Source organism: Microcaecilia unicolor, chromosome 3 (assembly GCF_901765095.1).
Source record: "Microcaecilia unicolor chromosome 3, aMicUni1.1, whole genome shotgun sequence".
Taxonomy (NCBI): domain Eukaryota; kingdom Metazoa; phylum Chordata; class Amphibia; order Gymnophiona; family Siphonopidae; genus Microcaecilia; species Microcaecilia unicolor.
In genome coordinates, this window is record NC_044033.1 from 387,209,448 (window position 1) to 387,232,752 (window position 23,305).

The 23,305-nt window shown below is 41.5% G+C and overlaps 1 protein-coding gene across 3 annotated transcripts in view; it reads right to left on the bottom strand.

Moving 5' to 3' along the window:
* Window positions 1-23,305, bottom strand: part of PTK2B (protein tyrosine kinase 2 beta) — a 322,330-nt gene that overhangs the window by 54,769 nt on the left and 244,256 nt on the right. For all 3 annotated transcript variants that reach the window (XM_030198678.1, XM_030198677.1, XM_030198679.1), the window contains exons 17-21: window positions 16,709-16,809; window positions 14,991-15,106; window positions 14,109-14,209; window positions 12,382-12,471; window positions 7,799-8,003 (exon numbers count right to left, since the gene is read on the bottom strand). In XM_030198678.1, coding sequence (XP_030054538.1) covers window positions 7,799-8,003; window positions 12,382-12,471; window positions 14,109-14,209; window positions 14,991-15,106; window positions 16,709-16,809 — 613 coding nt within the window. The remainder of the gene's footprint in view (window positions 1-7,798; window positions 8,004-12,381; window positions 12,472-14,108; window positions 14,210-14,990; window positions 15,107-16,708; window positions 16,810-23,305) is intronic.

Sequence of the window (23,305 nt, forward strand, 5' to 3'; positions counted from 1 at the left end):
ATGCACCTAATTTAGGCTTATACATTTGCACCACATGTCACTTGGTGCAAATGGCCACGCCTAAAGTCAAGTGCAACTCCCCGGGCGTAAGCTCTTTTCTATAAACCGCACCAAACTTTAAGCGCAGCTTGTAGAATAGCGCTTTTTTTTAATTTCTTTATTAATTTCAAATTAAACAAAGATAAACCTCTTTGATTAGATACATCCAGTTCAAACAACAGAATTAAAAGGAAATAATCTATACATCAATCTTATACTGAAAATGGATTTTATAGTCCACTAGAAAAGTATAGGGAGATCAAGGTGGGTTGAAAAACCAAAGGAAGTTGGCATGGCCAAAGTAATTAAAGGAAAACAAGCATTAGTTTCTAAATTTTAAATTTTTTCAGGACTCGAGGTTTGGAATGGAACCTGGTTCCTCTTCATATCAAGGAAGGACCGCAATTGGTCGGATTCAAAGAATATATATTTTTTCTCCTTGAATATCAGCATACATTTACATGGAAATCGTAACTGGAAGACCTCTCCCATATTAAGGGACTCTTGTCTCATGTCCAAAAATTTTTTTCGTCTCTGTTGTGTCCATTGTGCAATGTCTGGAAATATAGAGACCTTAATTCCTTTAAAATCTGGATGAATATCTTTAAAATAAAGTCTCATTAAAGATTCTTTATCTTGCAAAAAGACAAAAGTAACAATTAAGGTTGCTCTAGTCTCTGTATTATCCATCGATTGCTCTAGAAAGTTTGTTAAGTCCAAGGTTTCAGATGGATTAATCTGTTTAAGGGTGTCTTGTTTTGGGGTAGTCTTCATTTCCAGGTAATACATTTTTTGAAGTGGGGGTAATGATTGATCAGTATATTTATATACCTCTTTCAAAAACTTCGCAAACATATCCTTAGGAGTGACAAATTTGGATCTTGGAAAATTTAATAGTCTTAAGTTCAGGTTTCTTGACAAGTTTTCAAGGTTCTCAAGCTTCTTATAAGTTAGAATTCGATCACCTGAAATTAATGCTTGTTGAGACATTTTCCCCATTTGTCCTTCCAAGTCAGTTTGTTTTTTCAATAACCCCTCAGTCTGAGATTTTAGTGAATTTATCTGTGCAGAATTATTCAAGGAGATGGTAATAAATGAGGTACAGACCTTGTGAAGTGATTCCAGGGCCATCCAAATAGTCTCCAGCGACACCTCCTGGGGTTTAATCAGAGGCTGCATCGCCAGAACACAAGACGTAACTTCTTCTTGTGTAGTTGTTATCGGCGAGTCCTCTAGGATTTCCCCCAACGATATTCCGGTCGTTCGCTGGGCTCCTTGTGCCAGCCCCAAGCTTACATCGGGCATCGCTACTGCCACCGGGGCGCGCCACTCATTCGAATCTGCGCTTCTTTTCGCGATCGGCACAGCGCTTCCGGGTGCATGCGTCGTCGGGGTCAACGGTCCCAGCGGGCTGCGCGAGAAATCGCTTTCCTGAGCGGGGCTCTTCCCAGCCCCGCTAATGGAAACGTCCGTGTTCGGAATAGAAACCCAAGATGCAGGCAAAGACTGCTGTCCAGGCAAGGAAGGGCCCTGCTTCGAGAGGAGTGGTCCCTTCGGCTTGCCCTTCCTTTTCGGCATTTTTCATCGAAGAAAGGTATATTGTGGAGAGTTGTCAGGAGCGTCTTAGTCATGCATCCTGCTTGGTCGCCATCTTGGTCTCCTTACACAGAATAGCGCTTTTTTCAGCGACATATATAGAATCTAGCCCTAAGTGGTTATTTTCAGTTAAGGAAAGCTCTTAAGACAGTGGTTCCCAAACCTGGTCCTTGAGACACCCCAGCCAGTAAGGTTTTCAGGATATCCACAATGAATATTCATGAGAGACATTTGCATGCACTGCCTCCACTGCATGCAGATCTCTCGCATGAATATTCAATGTGGATAACCTGAAAACCTGACTGGCTGGGGTGCCTCCAGGACCAGGTTTGGGAACCACTGTCTTAAGACATTTCTTTTTTAAAGAAATTTTACTAATTCACGGTAACTAAGTTTTTTTTGGAAATTAATGTATAATTTGGTTTAAACACTGTAATTCCTGATGTTCGTTCCGTTTTGTCTGTTATCTGCAGTGAACTTTGTGGTATTTTGTGGGTTATAAGACTCTGGTCTGTGCCAGAGCTGGTGGTGGGAGGCAGGACTGGTGGTTGAGAGGCGGGGATATTGCTGGGCAGACTTATACGATCTGTGCCCTGAAGAGGACAGGTACAAATCAAGGTAGGGTATACATAAAAAGTAGCACATAAATCTTGTTGGGCAGACTGGATGGACTGTGCAGGTCTTTTTCTGCCATCTTTTGCTGTGTTACTGTGTTACTGTAGTAATAATAATAATGCCTAACTGCATATATACCCAGATATGCTACTATTCTATAAAGGAAAGTAGGAAAGTACTAATTTTAGACATCCCTGTTTAGATTTGGCCTCTATATATGTACACATGCATTTTATTTAATATACATGCATACTGCATCTTTACCCCAGCTCTGCCCATACTATACCCCCAGGGAATGCTTAGGCATGATCTTGTCAGCACAAATGCTTGTATATAAGTATTCAGCTGCATGATTTTATAACAGCCATTGTCCATGTATAAAACATGGGTTACATGCAGAAACTGCTTGACAAAATTACCCCCCAGTGTGAAGACGTCTGCACAGCGTGTTTCTTCATGGATAGGGGAAGCTGCGAGTCCACTGTGAGTATGTTGTGTCTGCAAACTGCCCTGGTCTACAAGGGACAGAGAGATGTCTGCCTGATTGAAATCAATCATAGTGATTGATAGAAACAGAATAACCAATGACAGAACTGCCTTGTGTGCTTAGCACTGGTGAGAAAAGGGAAAAGAGAGCACAAAATGTTTCATTTTTAGAAGCTGCTAGGCTGAAGGGTAGCAACGGAGACGATTACATACATATGCTCCTGTAACTGTCTGATCTAGGTTAGCTACATACTAATGACTAGAGAAAAATTTCATACCTGTGTGGGTTTCTGTGCATCTGAACTCTTCAGTTACAGTAAATTATTGTATGTTGTATGTTTAAAGCAGACCTGATTGCATCCCCTGTGTTAGTGAAGTGTGTGTGTCCAAGCTGTGTTAGAACACTATGCAGTACGCTGTTGAGACTGCACTTCCGGACCTTCCTTTGCCAAAACTAGTCCTGTGAACCTTCCGAGGGTCTACAGGATCAGACACTGATTAAAATGAATTTTCGACTGCAATATACTGTTGAATCTCTACTGTTTAGTCACTTCTAGTTAGCTTAAAACATGAACACTGGTGCAATGAGTTTTAATCCAAGGGATCTTCTGATCTCTGTTTAAAAATCTCAAAGACATCTGTTACTGAACTGAGAGCCAGAAATATTCAGTAAAATATTGTTTTATTGAACACTTCTTCAGTCTGATCGAGTGCCAATGATCTGAGCCACTACACTCAGTAGGAGGGCAAACCACAGTCCTTTGAACTACCTGAAAGGACTGAGATTCAGGCACTTGTGCCTATGGAGACTTTTACCTTTAGTCCCACAGTACCATCTAGGGAACAGCTGATGAACAGTACACGATTTATTCTGTACACCAGCATATCCATGGCGACTGCCAGCTGCCTTAGTATTATTTGGCTTTGCATTTTGGCTGTCCGCTGGTAGTCAGAGTAGAATACTGCAATTTATATATATTGAATGTGATAGTGATTTGCTTAATTTTTTTCATACTGCACACATTTTACACTGGGTAAATAAATATTTTGGTTTACATTTACATTGTATGATAAATTTTATGCACTTTGGTGGTCTCGAGATAACATATCTAACCTTCCAAAGTGTTCAAGGGGTTGTATTCTGTATAAGTTTTTCTTCTGGAGGAGTGGTTAGTGCAGTGGACTTTGATCCTGGGGAACTAGGTTTGATTTCCACTGCAGCTCCTTGTGACTGTGGGCAAGTCACTTAACCCTCCATTGCCCCAGGTACAAAATAAGCACCTGTATATATGTAAACCGCTTTGAATGTAGTTGCAAAATACCACAGAAAGGTGGTATATCAAGTCCCATTTACCCTTCTCTTTCTCAAGCACCACTCCCCAATACCGGTAAACAGTGTGGTAATAGAAAGCAGGAACGCAAAAGTGCTATACATTTGTAGTTTCTATGCTGCCTAGGTAGCACAGACAGAGGAAGGGTGACTGAAGAGCATGGTAGTAGGGGAGCAGAAGTAAACCAGAATCATTGTCCTCGTCCCTATCATAAGGGGAAAAAAATGAGTTGGGGAAAATTGTGAACAGATCCCTAAATTGCCCGAAAGGCCTTCCTTTAAGAGGAGGGGGAAGGGCAAGCCTGGAGAGTTAGCAGAAAGATCGATGCAGAAAGCGCAATGAATGGCTGAGCACGCATGACGTCTACCTCAAAGTAAACATAAAACTGCGCCATGCAGAAAGCTAAACAGATGCAAATTTCATGTGCACAGAACTTGCAGGCTTCTATACCACTTTATCTGTCAATCAGGGCAAAGCGGTCCTCTCCCCCTTCTGCAGGCTTATTCATTTTAGATGGTCTGGAGCACTTCTGCCGATCCCCTGCTTCTCTCCTCTCTCTTCATTGTGGCTGTAGCAGCAGCAAGCAAAAGGCAGACACAGGGACATCCCCCTCTGCCAGTGGCAGCACTTAGAGTGGAGCATCCCTGTGCCTGCCTTTTGCTTGTAGTTGCCTGCCACAGCCAAGATGAAGAGAGAAGAAGGGAATTGGCGAAGGAGCTCCAGACCATCTAAAATGAGTAAACCAGCGGGAGGTGGAGAGGGCAGGGAGATAAGACGGGGTAAAGCTGGAAATGGGGGATGGGGAAGACAGAGGAATGTATTAACCGCGTTAAAAGTTTTAACGTGTTAACACATTTAACACACTAATTGTGTTATTAATGCATTAAATGAGCAGCCCTAATATTAACATTAATTAAAGACATTATGATAATGGGATTCTAAACATGCACCAAGAGCTAAGACTACATCAGAAGGCAGCATTCCAAATTCACAAAGTCAATTATTTCAATGGGAGGGAATACCCTCCTACAACCTTTTCACATTTAATCATCTTCAGATGTTTCCTTCCAAGCTGAAACAACTGCTTACATGTTGTGAAAGAATTGTTCCACTTACTTTCAGAATGATTGATTTTATGATTAGAATATCTCCTGAGCACCATTAGTATATAAATAACTCATTTTGCCTCTTTCCATGTCATATTTATTTGACAAATTACTGTACATCTTTAAGTGATAGCCGTCCACGATATTGGATTTAGGTCAACAGCGCAAACATTAAGCCTTGTCTTCTATATTTATTATATAGAAACTAGGTCTAAAATAAATGGCTTTGAGCTGCCTCTCAACATTCTATTTTTATTTCACTGTATTTAATTTCTAAGAAAATGGTGATGCTCAGTAAGCCGAAAAGATAGGAGGGCAGGGTATTTAAGAGGCACTTAAAATGAGGAACTGTGTCTCGGGGATCGTATACTGGAAAAGCCAGTTTGAAAGCTGGATGTTTACTGGATGACATGCATACATTAATTCATTTATCTAGCTTTCACTAATATACAAAGTTGGGGCAATGTTATTGTTAAAGTTCTGGGTGTTATCTTGGATTTGTGGAATGGGAAGCATTCCACTAATTTCGTTATGGATGTGCCTTTAAGGATTAGTCTGTTGCTGATTGGCTGGCTGCAGTTGCTGATTGGCTGGCTGCAGTTTAGCATCTTTTTATCCTTCATCTTCATTGTGGACTCAATGGTCTTACTGTTCAGAGCCTCCTCCTGACGCAGCTAGGCAAAATGAGGGAACCCTTGTTGGGGATTAGCAAGCATGCACCATCTTCAACAGTTTTTCTGCCAGTATTTGAGTTCAACAAGGCAGAGATTTTTTTGATTTGAAACGTAGTGCTGTGGAACTTTTTCGGTGTAATGTAAAAGAATACACTTTGCTTGTTGATATTGTTTGACTTTTTTTTTTCAGTAGTGGCTTTTTCTCCCAGAGTGGGAGCTCCTTTCCATTACCGTTTTTACAGTCTATTAAAGAAGCCTGTGATAGAAAACCCTATTGGGGTTCATTAAAATGTTTACGACTCTCCCCTAGGTAGTTGAGGCTTCACATTTACTTTAAATTTATCAGCAGCAAGGAGTCTTCTCCCATAGCCTTATAGCAAAATTTAAATTAGCAATCGAGATATTATCTTGGATCAACTTCTAAACTTTAGGCCACAAATTTCTGCAATCATATGTTCTTGTTTTTTTAAAGTACGAATGCTTTACTCTGTTGGACATTTATTTTTGCAAGGAGCTCTCTGGGTATTAATACATGCTTTTCTCATTAGCAAATTTGATTACTGTAATGCACGTCTATATGGTAATTGTACATCTGATATTCAATGCTTACAAATTATACAGAACCTGGTGGTCAAAGTTATCACCAGTTCCCATAAATATGATCATGTAACTCCACTACTGCACCAGAAACATTGGCTGCCAGTTGCCAATCAAATAACCTATAAAATCGTAGTCCTTACTCATAAAATTCACCATTCTGAACAACGTATCTCTCACAGTTTCTGATGCCCTGTACTCCTTCATGATCCCTTTGGTCATCACAGCAACATCGCTTAACGATTCCTTCTTTTTATATCATTAGACTGGACACTATTCACACTAGGATTTTTAGTGTGACAGCTCTTACCTTGTGGAATTCTTTACCACTATCCTTAAAATTAGAGTTCTCTCAGTCCACATTTAAATCAGAATTAAAAACATTCTTATTTCAAGAAGCTTTTTCTAACTAAATTGTTTGTATTGGGCTCCCTGTCTTCGCTCTCCTGAGGATCAGGGCATCAGTCACCAGTAATCTGTTATTATGGAATGCTCTTTTTTTTTTAATTCATTGTCTCGACTGTCCCTTTGTCAACATTTGTAGCTCCTATATTCTTCCTAAAATTTTTAATATTATATTGTGAACTGCTCACATAATTTGCTCTGGAGCGGTATATCAAGATATAAATAAACTTGAACACTATATCCTAGGCACTCACATTTACATGTACATTACATGCATAAATGTTTCACTTTAAAGAATAGCAAGTAAATTTTCACTCTAATGTTCTAATGTTATCTTAAATTGTATATATAATTGGAGGAAAAGACTTCAGATCCTCAGATTTCACTGAATAGATTTTTCTCAATGTGAATGTCAGGCGAGCGTCCTCATTAGTAAAAAAAACCTCTAGTATGATTTTTAAAATATTAATTGACCAGTATTGTAATATCTAGATTCATTTAGCATGAAATGCAAAGTATGAACGTAAGAAAGCATTTATCTCTAATATGGCTCACACGTTCAGGTATGCTCTACAGAGAGCCAAGTTTCTTCAGGAGCCCACCGCATGGCCAGTGTAAGTTATGCCCTTCTCTGAATTTGGTGCTTTCAAAGGGCAGAATTTAGAATGGCAAATTTGAAAAAAGCCTTCATAAGATGGGGTTCATGCATTAAAATGTGAACCCCCTGTCCCTGAATTGCAGTGCTTAAATGCATTTTAACACATGAAGCCCTTGTTTGAGAAGTTTATGCACATTAATACCTCAGCCTCTAAGTGGGTGCATATCAGTTCTTGGCACTCATTGTAATTTGGCTCAGAGATTGATGGCAGTACTATAATTATGACTTGCATGGGTATTAGAAATCTTCAGTGACTATCCCCTTTGAATCCACAGCCCTTCCATATCTCACCTTAAGTTGCAAACCAGCTCTGTGAACTTTGGCCTTTCATTAGGGTCATATATCCAGCAACGGGTCATCAAGGTGTAGAGGGTGGGTGGGCAGACTTCCGGCTTTGGGAGGCGATCTCCCTTTTCTATCACTGAGATGACATCTTTGTTCTCCAGCCAGAAAAAGGGTTGTTTCCCGAAGCTCAGGATCTCCCACATGCAGACCCCTGGGTACGTAAAGGGCAGCTCAAAGTGCATGCTAATTAAGCACATGACAAAAACATCACAGCGAAAGCAAACACGAGCCATTCAAATGGGCTTCTTACCATACCCAGAATTTTCTGAAATTTTGAACTGGAGCATCAGCTACTAAGTTTTAAAGCAAAGCAAAATTTAAAATGCCAATGGATGCTCCTTAACTCAGTATATAACCCTTTACCAGTATTAAAATGATAGCACTTCAGTGTTAATGGTAAAAGAGGTAATTCTATAAGGAGTCTTCGAAAGTTAGGCATTCTAGTCATTTACATGCTTATTTGAGCACACTTAACTGGTGAAATACATGACTACTTTAGGCACAAGCACTTACATCAGCCATAGAACTGATGTGAGGGCTCACATCTAAATTGCTGAAGAACGAGTAACTCATAATATTCTATAATTTATGCATTTAACTGTGTGCCAGTCCACTCTCCACCCACATGTCCATGTATATGCTTACCTTCTAATTATGCACGATTGCATTTAGGTGCCTGTTTATACAGAATAATTGTACAGCGCTGCGTAACCCTAGTAGCGCTCTAGAAATGTTAAGTAGTAGTAGTAGTAGTAGAATAAGGGAACCCATATTTTGTCATCTAACTTTGTTGTTTAATACAATTTAAGCAAATTTGGGTAAAGTATCAAAATAAACATTAAGCAACACTTTGCATAACTGACCGTCAGAACACACTTTTCTGCCATGCTAAAGTGATAGCAGTGTAATATCATTGTTTACAATAAAGGGCATAGTTACCAACATGTTCTTTTACCCCTAGCTCATGCTATTTTAGCACAGGTCCAGTACAATAAACCATCTTAAAGGCACCCATGTTGATAACCTCCCCCATAAGGGCCAGCTTCTATATATGGCGCCTAAAATTAACATGCAGTAGGCAATCATGCCTAAGTGTATTCTAAATATCGCACATAAATCTACCACGGTATTTAGAAAATGCTTAGGCGTAGTTTATGCAACTGAATCTACGCGCTTCCATTTACGCCAATGAAAAGCTGGTGTAAATCCCTGCGCATAGATTTAGGCGCACTAGTGATCGACTGTAATAAGACAGTGATGTACTTATTTTCACGTTTTGTGTGTCTGCTTAGGGAGATCATTTTGAACAATTCTATGACCTGAATTAAACTTATCATTTTCTTTGCAAGAGTAGCTTCGTGTTTGTTAATAATTGAAAAAGGTCACATAAGTTTTTGCTAAAAGCACAATGGACAGCTTGCGCTTCATTCAAATGTTTGCGCCTTGCATTTTATAAGGTAGTGACATAAGAGGTTGGGGGTTCTCAACAAAGTCCTCTGGACATGCCTAGCCAATCAGGTTTTCAGAATATCCACAATGAATATGCCTGAGATAAATCTGCATGCACTACCTCATTCTATGCAAATCTGTCTCATGCATATTCAGTGTGGGTATCGAGAAAACCTGACTGGCTAGGTCTGTCCCAAGGACTGGATTGAGAATCCCTGCATTAGGACGAGGAAATGCATATTTTTATTACTTTGTTTTCAATAGGTGCACAGTAACTCATGCTATGAGATAAAATGTGTTGGTTCTTTTTTCTGTTTATTGTATAGAATAGCATAGTTGGAATTTCAGAATTTATACATGTTTATAGCAGTATTCTAACCATTTATATGTCTAGATAATGCACAAATGTTAGCACATACTTTATAGAATGTAACATTTACATGTGCATTATCCCCCAGATTCTATACATGGCACCCAAAATTGCCCGCCCAAGATGTGCGTGGAAATGAATTAACGAGCCCTTATATCAATAATTGGGTGCTAAAAATCAATTACTGGCGTTAACTGGCCACGCATTAAAATCTGAACACGCATCTGGCTGTATACCACTCTGTAAGGCATGATGCCTAACACTACTGTGTGAGGAGTGAGTGACATAGAAGCAGGTGTCCCTGAGAACACCCCTTCACTGAGGTTGCAGTTTAGCCACCTTCAGGCAGGTGGCGCTAACCTGCCACATCAGAGTCAGAGGGACGGGGCTCAGGCTGGGAGGTGGTTGTGCCCTAGAGCAGAATAGATCCAGGAGGCCCTGAGGAAAGAGGTCTCCAGGAGGATCCCGAGCAAGGATCTTCCCAACGAGTTCTGGCTTGGCAGCAGTACCTGAGGGGAATTTCCAGGGACGAGGAGAGGCCCTAACTCAGACCCTTGCATTCCTGTGTGATAAGAAGACTTAAGTCTATGCCTCCAGGGATTCCAGGGTCATGTGATCATCAAGTGAGATAACTGAAGACTACCAAGGTAGGTGTGGTTATGACAAAGGAAGTTATTGCATATTGAAGAGTATAGCCAAGCCAGGGGCAGGCTACTGGAATTGGGACTGTGTTTGAGAGACTATATTGGACGTACCAATCTTGTGAGGAAACAGGGATGATTATTTTCTTTCTATGTACATAAATAAAAGTAATTTGATTTTCTACCGGCAATGTGTGTGTGTGTGTGTGTGTGTGTGTGAGAGCTCCTGCAGTCAGCCGCTAGCCATAGTGTACATTATAACTGAAAAGGGGGTGTGGCCCGAGCATGACAAGGGCATTGTGAAAAGTTGTGCGTGTAGTTATAGAATACAGCCTCATTGTGCCTAACTTGGGCACCAGCATTTAGACCGGGTTTCAGAAGGCGTCAGTCTGGCACCTAAAGTTAGGTGTAGGAATCAGCACTAAGCACGATTCTATAAAGCGTGCTTAACACCTATTTTGTATGGCACCAAATTATGAGCAAGAAAACCACAGAAGGTGGAAAGAACACGATGATCCCATCTATAATTTCATTCCTGCGTCCTGAGTTTGTTTTTGAAGAACCTGATCCAGTTCCCACTCCTTGTTACTGAATTATGAGCAACATTTACTGAATTCCCTCCTATGTGTATGGGTTTAGAATACTAGTATATACACATGCAGGTGCGCATGTACATCCCAAATTTCACCTAAGCAGTCTATCTTACACAGTGAGTTGACAGGTGGACATACACTGAGCTGGTCTATTTATAGAGGAGTAGCCTAGTGGTTAGTGCAGTGGACTTTGATCCTGGGGAACTGGGTTCAATTCCCATCACAGCTCCTGGTGACTCTAGGCAGGTCACTTAACCCTCCATTGCCCCGGATACAAATAAGTACCTGTATATACTATGTAAACTGCTTTGAATGTAGTTGCAAAAACCACAGAAAGGTGTTAAATCAAGTACCTTTCCTTTCCCTTATGCACTTATCTTATAGAATAGCATAAGATATTCACATATCTCCAGCAATTAGAAACAACCTTTTACACCAGCTCTATGGCCTCCTGAAAGTGATTGAATGCTGTAAATACAAATGAATGCAAGCGCCAGTCACGCTAGCATTCTATAAAGGAAAGAAGATACCCACTTTCTATTACAAAATAGGCTCCAATATTGTGTCTGGGGTGGGGGTGGGGGGTTGCTTGGAGCTGTCATTGTCTATTTCTGGTTGATTTTATTTTTGTTATTTTGATTTATCTGTCTATTTGTTCCTACTATGGTTTGGGTCTTTGCTATTTTTTTTATAGTTTTATTGTAAATTGCTCTGCTGTAATTAGTATATTAAGCACTGAATAAACCATAAACTATAAACCATATCACTCAAACCCTGGCTGTCAGTGGCAACACAGCACCTCCCATTGCAGATTCCACCCTGTAAAATAGGGTGGAAGGGTCCTTCTTTGCTTTTAAGGTGGCTACAGAGCTCACAGAGTGCCCACAGAGGGCAACCTACAGCCACCAGAGCAGCACATGCACTCTAGCCAGCAGATCATAAAGAAATCCGCCAGAAGGTGTGCCAGTGTTATCATGTCCATACTGAAAAGAAGAAAGTTTTGATTTTTGAAATTGTTCATTTTTGGCAATGTTCCTGGCCTGCTCCCCCTCCTGGATTTTCTATTTTAATGAAAGGGAGGGACAATGAGGGGAGGGATGATTTAATGCAGCATTGTTTCAATGAATACCAAATACTGTGTATAATTCCCTAGTGGCTTAATCATTTCTACGTACTGCACCAATATTAAATGGCAATCTGAACTGAGATATGTACTGTGCAAAAGCTAATGAGACCTGTCTTAAGAACCTGAGGCAGGTAAAAAGAAGAAGTTATTTGTCCTTTCAAATAGTTCTAGACGTGGAGGGCACGCCAAGAAACTAACTGGCAGCAGATTTAGAACACATTTAAATCCATATGGAATTAAACTGCAGAATTATTATTATTATTACTACTATCCCAGAAATAGTACGATACTCATTAAATATAGAATGAGCCACACAGTTTCACATGAACATCAATGGGTGACTTACTCACCAAACATCCAGACGTCACTGGCTGAGGTAAAACGGCGGAAGTTTATGGACTCTGGCGCCATCCACTTGATTGGGAGTCGAGTCACTGAAGCTTTAAGACAGAAATGGAACTCACATTATTTCAAGATGCCTGATACTTCCAACCTGGGATCGAGGAACGCATCAGAGGGAACAAACCAAGAGCTCATGAGAGGAAAAACTGTGGAGGGGGTGGGGGGAGGGAGATGTTCTAATCTCTTGCTGAAATGCATTCTAGTCAAGGATTTCTAGAAACAAGACTGTGGAGAAAATATTAACATGTCGGCTAAATAAGAGGGAATGTCTCTCTTAAACAAGCAGATTTGGGAACCCCAGAAGAGGATGCAGTCTTATTGTGGTTTATTTTAGCATTGTTACCATTTATACGGCTGTCTCCCCTAAAAAACAGGCAAGATGTTCTCCCTCCCCCACAAAACCCAAGATCCATTTTTCCTTACTTATATGACCCCAAAACAACAAAATAATTCAGTAAGTCTAAAAATACAAATTTTTAAATGTAAGATAATTTTTAGATTACCTAAAATGAAGGACAATGTACTACAAACTTGCCAAGGTGTTTCAGAAATGTTAATTATTTTCTAAATCCTGCTTCAGAATCCACCCCTGAGCTGCTGCACAAAACTCATCCACTGGCCTTTATTCTACAGAACCATTTTCTATAAGGAAGACAAAACACTACTTTGGTAGTGTACTCTGCTGCCACTAGCTACTCCTTGGACAAGGTGGCCCTCCTGTGGTCACTTACGGAAAACACTTGTTAAAGCTGACATTTTCCTCCTGTTCAAATGCATGAAGGGAACCTTTTACTAAGCTGTGGTAAAAAGGGCCCTGCTCTAGCGGTGGGGCCGTTTTTGCCGCACGCTGAGGCCTTTTTACTGTAGTGGGTAAAAAGGCCGAAAAAATAAATGCCCATGTGGTAAGATTTCATTCACTGCATGGCCACTACGGTGGCGGTAAGGGCTCCCATATTAACCTGCTGGTAACCAGTAGCATGCAGTGCTGCACGATTATCTTTGGTTAGCACCGGTGAAAATAGTTTTTGAATATTTCTGCTAGCGCCAGATATGCGCACAGCTATGGAACAGGGGAAATTTTAGGTCAGATACTTTTACATTTACTTCTCTGGTGTCTTCTGTCTAGCCTGTCCCTCCCTGCCCATCTTCAAATCCTTGCTCAAAGCCCACCTCTTCAATGTCGCCTTCGGCACCTAACCACTATACCTCTATTCAGGAAATCTAGACTGCCCCAACTTGACATTTCGTCCTTTAAATTGTAAGCTCCTTTGAGCAGGGACTGTCCTTCTTTGTTAAACTGTACAGCGCTGCGTAACCCTAGTAGCGCTCTAGAAATGTTTAGTAGTAGTAGTAGCCTGTCCTTTTAGATGTAGCAAAAGGACTCATATTTACAGTGGCTTTTTAGACTGGGTTGAAGTGCTGCATTTTCCACATTCACTGCCCATTTTAAATATTTTCTACTTCTAAAGCCATATATAGATAGACAGATAGACAGACAGACACTTTTTTTTAAAGTCCCCTTTGTATTGTATGTCTCAAGGACTGGATCCAGAAAAGCAGGAGTTACTGATTCTCAGCTTCCCTAGGCTATGTTTCGCTTCCAGCTGTATCAAGGCTTACCTCCTGCTAAGAACAACGCCTCCATTTAACTCGCCATGTATCTTCCTGGGCTTACCTTTATAATATTCTTCTTCCTCTATGTATCGGGACAGTCCAAAATCTCCCAGTTTCACGCACTCATGGTTTGCAACCAGAATATTCCTGACAGCTATATCCCTGAAGGCAAAATATCTGTGTGATCATCAGGGCAGATATAGGCTTTAAGCTGGTCCCAAATGGACTCAGCTAGAGGTTGGGGGGGGGGGGGGGGGGGAGGAGCAAGAGCCATCAACTGCTAACACACTGAAAGCACCCCAATAAAAAGCACAGCTGTTAAATTCACACAATAATCAAATGATGTAGCTGGGGTTCATATCTCGCTTCTCCCACTGATGCTCTTTGTCACCTCTGGCAAGTCACGTCACTATCTATAATCTGTAAATCCCCTTGGGCATGGAAATACTGTAACTAAACCTAAATTGTAACCCGCCTTAAGCTAGGATTTGGATAGGCAATTTAGTAGATCTAAAATCCAAAATGTTGGAAGTATTGGTAATTCTTAGACTGCAGAGAAAGGCAAAAATAAATAAATAAATAAACAAACAAATAAATAAAAAAATAATAATAATCAAGACCCATGCTAAATTGTGATGCAGCTTGGCTAGGACTATGAATCCCGCTGAAGCAGTACTGATAATTCCCTCCGGGAAACCTTGGCCAAAGCCTGAGGCAATACAACAAAATAAGCAGATCTAGAAATGTAGTACTCTACCACTGCCACTTACTGAGCCACCTTAACACATCGAGATAATCTCAGAAAGACACATTAAAATGGAATCTTTTTGACACTCGTGTTCTAAGTATGAGCTGTAACTGATTTTTATGATGCTTTAAAAGAGTTATCACTGGTCTACTGCAAGTCAGTTTGTGCTAAACCTCCTCTCCAACACTGCCTTACCTGTGAACGCAACTGATCCCTTCTAAGTAAGCCAGTGCTTTACCGATCTGTAAGGAGTACAGGACAAGGGTCAAAACCTGGAGGGTGTTCTTCTTGTTTTCCAGGTAGTGGCCAAGCTGTAAGATGATGAGAACAGATCATTTTCATTTAATTTAACATGGCATTTATATTCTGCTTTGCCATCTTGAGTTCAAGGTGGATCACAGCGAGTCATAAAAATCACATTTTCTAACAAATTATTTTGATATCAGTAATATGGAAATCAAGAGGTTTAATCTTTCTTATACAATTACAAACATAACCCTACTCAGCATCGCCCTACCTTAATGAGCCCCTTAACAGACTCAACCCCATTATAAAATCACCTTTTAAGCAAATCAGTTTCCTAATGAGTGAACAAATTTTCTCTACTGATCTTGCCTAATTAAATTTAATGATTCTTGTGCCAAACTCTCAACCTATTCATAGTATTAACCCGAAGATTGGGAACATCTTGCTAAACATGCAAGGGCTGGATTTTTTTAGCTGATACAACGACCATACTAAGTTAAGCGCCAGCAGCAACACTTAACCTAGTATACATATTCAGCACCGCTATCCATACAGGCAGTGCTGCTAAATACACATGTTGTGCCGTCACTATGCTGGCACTCTCCTTTAGTTTAGGCCTGCTATTTGTCAAGCCTAAACTAAATGGATATCTTATCCAGACAGGGTTGAATATCAGTGCTACAGTATCTGGACATTTTTATGGCATGCTTTCTCTCCTCTCACAACCTGGCCCACAAATATATGGATATTTGGTCTTTCAGAGCCCCTTTTACTAAGCCGCGCTAGTGATTCCAAGTTTGGCAAATGTGACGCAGCCCATTCAGTTTGAATGGGGAAAGCCACTACTTATCTCTGGGGTCAGCAGAAAGGAATCTTGCTACTTTGGGATTCTGCCGGGTTCTTCTGACTTGGATTGGCAGGCCACTAGCCTAGATGGACTATTGGTCTACCCCAATATGGCAATTCTAGGTATTTGATTTTCCTCACTCCTTTTTCAGTAATAGCTCAAGGTGAGCTATATTCAAATATACTGGGCATTTTCCTGACCCTAGAGGGCTCACAATCTAATTTTCACACCTGAGGCAATGGAGGTTTAAGTGACTTGCCCAAGATCACAAGGAGCAGCAGTGGGATTTGAACCAGACACCCCTGGATGGCAAGACCAGTGCTGTAACCACTAGACTACTCCTCCATAGATTGTCCTTATTGTCTTACACAATCAAGTATTGAATAGTATTGGTTATTGCCTCAGCCCGCAGTGTGGGAAAACTTATGCATATCATTCAGAACGCATATACTTTTATTCACATAAAAAAGGAGTGGGGAAAAGTTTGGGGGATTGGTATACATGCATCTTCTCCCATACTGTGGATATTCTGCATCTATGGTGTTTGTCCTGGGCCTCATTTTCAAATGGAAAATCACTGAGGACTCTTGCCAGTATCATTAATACCTTTTAGAGACTAAATACTCATAACCTCTTGTGAAAAGAGAGATTAGCGTGCCAATTTCTTATGATCTGACTATGATCCGAGTCATTCTGCGAGCAACTAGCAAGTGACATGCTTGGTTGAGCCCTCGTGACGAAAGGAAATGCAGCCAGATCCAAGAAAATGGTGTGGACATCTCATTGCCCAGTTACCCTGTTTTCCTTTGCTTTTTCTCACCTCTCCATATGGATACAACTCCATAACGATCCAGATGGGATCTTCTTCAATGATGCCCACCAGTTTCACAATGTGAGGATGGTCCAGCTGCTTCATCAGAACTTGCAAAAAAAAAAAAACAGACAGATATGACAGATCACTATGAACATTGGTTCTCATTCACACCACTTCTAAGTGCTAGTGCTGGTACTTCCACGTGGAAGCTGTCACATTCATGCCACTTCTTTTTTTCTATGTGCATATGGCAGCTCCTACTATGAACTACATTCAGTAAACGGCGCTCAAAAAATGACACCAAAATAAATCCGTGCGGAACACTATTCTACAAATGATGCTCCAAGTTGAGCAAAAAAAAAATCCGCAATCAAGTGGAGAACTCAAACGTATTTCCGTGGTCAAACATCCCACTTTTTACCTATAGCTCCAAGTTGGGCACCATTTATAGAATAGAACTTAGAGTTGATTTCTGCGCCAAACTTTGGGCATGAGGATTTACACCAACTGAAATCTGGTATAAAACTTGATGTGTAATTTAGGCACGGATTCCCGATATTCAGTAATATAGTGAGAATTTTTAGTGAACGTCCCTCATCCGTTCCATGCCCATCCCATGGCCACACTTCCTTTTGAGTTGCACACTATATGATTTGCACGCAGATCTTTATAGAATAACACTTAGCAAGATGCGTGCACAAATCCAAATTGTTGCCAATTAACACCAATAATTATTAGCACCCAATTATTGGCACTAATTGGATCGTTAGCCAATTTAGTTGTGTATGCATCTCGAAATAGTGTGCAACATTGCGTGAGGAAATTTGTGTGCCAGACTGAAGGGAGATATCATTAAGGTCTACAAAATCCTGAGTGGTGTAGAACGAGTAGAAGTGAATCGATTTTTCACTCATTCCAAAAGTACAAAGACTTGGAGACACTCAAGGAAGTTATATGGAAATACTTTTAACACAAATAGGAGGAAATATTTTTTCACTCAAAAAATAGTTATGCTCTGGAACTAGTTGCTGGAGGTTGTGGTAACGGCAGTTAGTGTATCTGGGTTTAAAAAAGATTTGTACAATTTCCTGGAGGAAATGTCCATAGTTTGTTATTGAGACAGACATGGGGGGAGCCACTGCTTGCCCTGGGTTTGGTAGCATGAAATGTTGCTACTATTTGGGTTTCTACCAGGTACTTTTGACCTGGATTGGCCACTGTTGGAAGCAGGATACTGGGCTAGATGGGACCATTGGTCTGACTCAATATGGCAGTTATGTTCTTATAGAATCCGGGGGGGTATATGTGCTAGTAAATACATGTGCACTCCTACACATCCTTAGTTGTAGGTTATAAAGGGCTCTTCGTTTAGCAGAGCCTTTTTAAAATACAAGGAGAACTAGTATGTTCCAACTCTGTTCTGTATGATCTATCTAAAATGGGCCTTTTAATCTAACTAAAATGGGCCATTTTCCTAACATGTACCTTTCAATAAGCCTCAACCCCTTGCATCAATATCTTCACATCAGGAGAAAGGGATTTCAAATTTAAATTACAAGTATTAATTTTAAGTCTAAATTATGACCACTACCAGCATCCCCCCAAGCAGTCAAAATCACCGGCCCTCTTATCAGTTGAGCTGGCAGTTGGCACTCACCCCTGCACCTGTACTCCAACAGCAGTAAACTCGATCCTCTGGCATGTTAAGACTGGTGTCACAGCCTTTGAGAGGTAGGTTTTCACTTTGCCTTTCCTTTGGGTGGCAACGAATAACAGAGGAAACTTTACAGTAAAGTCACTAGAACCACTAGAGTTTAAAGGTCCCACACCACTATGTTAGCTCTCTCCTCCACCCCACACGCAGAACACATAGGGGATTTCATTCAGTGATCTAAATATGAACATGCAAAGAGTCCGTTACCCTCTATTAAAAATGATCCTGTCATTGCTCCTATGTGAACATAAGAATAGCCATACTGGGTCAGACCAATGGTCCATCTAGCCCAGTATCCTGTTTCTAACAGTGGTCAGTCCACGTCACAAGTTCCACGTCACAAATAGTAGCAACATTCCAAGCTACCAATCCCAGAGCAAGCAGTGGCTTCCCCCATGCCCATCTCAATAACAGACTATGGACTTTTCCTCCAGGAACTTATCCAAATCTTTTTTTACACCTGATACGCTAACCGCTGTTACCATATCCTCCGGTAACAAGTTTCACAGCTTTATTTGTTGAGAGAAAAAATATGTCCTCCTATTTGTTTTATGTTTCAATGTTTTTATTGACGACAGAAGTTTAAAAAACAAAACAAAACTCATCCAACACAATTGCTATACAATGAATAAAGTATTAAAGCTTGCACATAAAACAGTAATGGAAAAGTCTGTCATCAATTGTTTTTACAATTTTATCCCCCCACTTTTACCTGTATTCCGCCCCTACCCTCTGTATATATTTAAGTCTGTTTAGTAGAATAACATAATAAGAAACAAACCAGTCAATAGTAGATACAACAAACAGCAGGTACAAGCCCACCCAAAAAAAAGCAAATGACAAAAGAAAGAAAAAGGCTTGTGTTCTTATAGCCTTCTGCCTCTAAAAAAAAATAAGATGTATGGACAAGAGAACAGAAAAAGAAACTGCAATACGGCAGAAAACCAACAAACAAACCATCCATCCCACACCCCAAATTTGGTTTTGAAAATTACCATCCCAGAAAAAATGCCACCAGCCCCTACCCCCTTAGAGGGAATTAGCCACGTGATGGAAAAGAAATGCTTTTTGTGCCCCAGTACGTTCTAACATCATTAATACATGAAATCGGTTGCACCAATGCCAGTACTCCAGTGGCGCAGCACTTTTCCACTTAAAAAATTTTTTTTTTTTACTCAAGAGACAGGCCTTACGAATAAGTTGCCTAGCATCCATACCCTGAAACGTAAAAAGTTCATATTTATCCAAATGAATTCCTAGGGGCGAGAAAGGTATCCGCAAACCCAGTAGAGCTTCCAAATAATGCAAAATTGCAGTCCAAAAAGCTTGGATGATCGGCCATTCCCAGAAGGAGTGAAAGAACGAACTAAGCCCCCTCTGACATTTGGCACAAAGGGGCGTGTCCACACCCCCCATCTTAAACACCAGTGCCTTGGTCATGGAAACCCTATGCAGTACCCGAAACCGGCATTCACAGAGTTCTGAACTCACCATAATTTCAGGTATATGCAAAGTCAGCTTTATAATATCAAGAGAAAGGTTTGTGCATCCCACATCTTGGGCCCAACAAGCTCTAATGACCTCTGCGCCCCTCCAAGGAGAAATTATCACTAATGCCTTATAAAGGCCAGATACCAAAAGCCTATCCCCTCTAACTTCGGCAAAGAATTTGCGAGCATGATGACCATGGCAAGCTTCCAAAGAGTTCGTATTTACGATGCCAATATAATGATGCAATTGATTATAAGCAAAAATATACTAACGTCTATACCAATTCCCACAGCTCCCAAACTTAACACGGTGCCTTCTTTATTCAATACATGTTCTAATCTCATGATACCCAGTCTATCCCACACCTGGAATGTCCTATTATCATTGCCAGGGGAAAACAGTAAATTACACCGAATGGGCAAGAGATCCAAGGTCCCCGGATCAACCTGCCAGTACTTAGATAAATCCCTTCACATATCCTGTAACGGACACATCAGAATGCTTCCCCTGACCGAGGAGGGGACAGTATGCAATGGGGCCTGCAAAAAATAAATAAATAAATAAATAAATAAAGGTGCTATGGAGCAAAATAATCAATCTCAAGCTGCCTCTGAGTGTATTCCTGCTGATCCAAAAGCCAGTCTCCAAGATGGTGAAGAAGACATGTCTGGTTATACTTCTTGAAATAAGGAAATCCCATACCTCCCCTATTCCAAGAACCCAACAATATTTTCAAAGGGGATTTAGGTTTGCGAACTCCCCAACAATTTATTTTAAAAGTATTTCCATTTAACTTCATTGACTGTCCCCTGGTCATTTCTACTCGTTCTACACCACTCTGGATTTTGTAGACCTCAATCATATCTCCTCTCAACCGTCACTTATCCAAGCTGAAGAAACCCAAGCTCTTTAGCCTTTCCTCATATGAGAGGTAACTATGATTTGGATTATTCTTTCCAATGTGCACCACTTTACATCTGTCCATATTAAATTTCATCTGCCATTTGGATGCCCAGGCTTCCAATTTCCTAAATTCTCCCTGCAATTTTTCACAGTCCACATGTGTTTTAACAACTTTGAATAGTTTTGTGTCATCAGAAAATTTAATCACTTCACTTGTTGCTCCAATTTCCAGATAATTTACAAATATGTTAAAACCCAGTTCCAGTACAGATCCCTGCAGCAATCCAGTATTCACCTTCCTCCATTGAGAAAAATGGCCATTTAACCCTACCCTCTGTTTTCTGTCCAATAACCAATTTCTATTCCAGAAGAGAACATTGCTTCCTATCTGTCACGACTATGGCCGTGACTACCCTCATACTTACCCTGTTTCAGGGAGTCAGTGGCTGTGCTGGCTTCTGCTTGTCTCTGTCTCTGTCTCTGTCTTAGTTTCTCTCTGGCTCTGTGTGCTGATTGCCCTACTGAACCTCACCTGTGTGGGCTATGCCTCTTCCAAGATGGCTGCCGCCTCTTCGTCTCTGCCAGTATCCAAGATGGCTCCCGCTGTTACTTTCTATGGGATGCCTGCTCTGAGTGTCAAGCCTCTGTTTGGTTGCAAGGTGATTGCTGCACCTGTGGCTCTGGTGTTGATGGGCTTTATTAGTCACCTGAAGACTACAGTCCTGGCCTTTGCATTGCCATTCCCTCCGCAGTGCCTTAGGTCCCGAGGTTAGTGTGCTGTTAGCACCGTTTTGCTTTCCTTGTTATTTGTTCTATGGGTCTCCTACCCTTCTGTGGGTTTTCAGCCCTTCTGTATGTATTTGTTCTATGGGTCTCCTACCCTTCTGTGGGTTTTCAGCCCTTCTGTATTTATTTGTTCTGTGGGTCTCCTACCCTTCTGTGGGTTTTCAGCCCTTCTGTGTTTATCGCTTGTGGGTTTCCAGCCCTTCTGTGTTTATCGCTTGTGGGTTTCCAGCCCTTCTGTGTTTATAGCTCTGTAGGGTTTCAGCCCTTCGGTGTTTATAGCTCTGCAGGGTTTCTGCCCTTCTGTGTTTATTGCTCTTTGGGTTTCCTACCCTTCTGTGTCTAGCTCTGCTAGTTCTCTGTGTTTGTTTCCTGTGTATGACTTGTTAGCTTGGGCACAGCTTTGTTGTTAGCTGGTGTATAGCTTTACTAAGTCTTCTGAGTTTGCTCTGTGTATGTCTCCAGTGTATGACTTGTTAGCTTGGGCACAGCTTTGTTGTTAGCTGGTGTATAGCTTTACTAAGTCTCCTGAGTTTGTTCTGTGTATGTTTCCAGGGCATGACTTGTTAGCTTGGGCACAGCTTTGTTGTTAGCTGGTGTGTAGCTTTACGAAGTCTTCTGAGTTTGCTCTGTGTCTGTTTCCAGTGTTTGACTTGTTAGCTTGGGCACAGCTTTATTGTTAGCTGGTGTATAGCTTTTCTAAGTCTCCTGAGTTTTTGCTCTGTGTATGTTCCTGTGTATGTCTGGTTGCCTGGGTATAGCTTTCCTACTAGCTTGTACAGTTGACTATGTCTTCTTGTGTTTAGCCTGCTGGGTTTCCGTGTGTGTTTCTTTTGCTTCTGGAGCTTCTGCCCTTGTTCTACCTGTTGCCAGTTCTCCTTGATACTGAGGCTCCAGCCGTAGTCTTGTTCCTTGTCCTGACCATTGCTTGTTCTGCCTGCTGCCGGAACACGGACTTTCTCTGCCTTGCCTTCGCCTAGGTGCCAGGGGGCACCCCTGGACCTTCCTTCCTGTTGTTCCTGTAAGTCCTACCGGCTGCCAGAACCTGAGGGCTCAACCCGAGGGGGAGGCAGTCAAGTGTAGGTGAAGTCTAGGTCCAGGATGTTCCAGTTCCGTTCCAGTGTGTTCCAGTCCAGCGGGTTTCACTCCTGTATGTTCCTGTCCAGTGGGGCCACTCCAGTGTGTCCAGTCCAGTGGGCCCCACTCCAGTGCGCACCTGTCCGGTGCGTTCCAGTTCCGAGTGTTCCGGTGTAGAACTCCAGTCCGGAGTTCCGGTCCAGTTTTGTCTCCTCTCTACCTGGAGGGTGATTTTGCCTTAAAGGACTCACAAACCCCGCGCTCCCGGGGAAGAAGCCTGAAGGTATGCAAAGGACCTCGAGAGCGCGTCCCGCATGGGCGGGCACGCGACAGAATGCAAAGGCCATGAGTCCGGCAAGATCAGCCGTCCAGGTTGGCTACCTGTCCACAGCTTCGTTCCCTGTGGACAATCCAGGGTCCAGCACCAGTGCAGTTCCTGATTATGGTGTGGATTTCTACAACCCAATTTTTTCTCTGAACCCTGTTTTGACGCTCCATGATTACCGGGAAATACTTTTGTCTGATCCTGCCCTGAAGGATACTCCTGAAGCAGCAGCTGAAAGAAAGCGTCTCTGGTGGCGTCTGGTCCGCCATAGCCCAGTTTCTGACATGAATCCTGCTATCTCGCTCTGGGA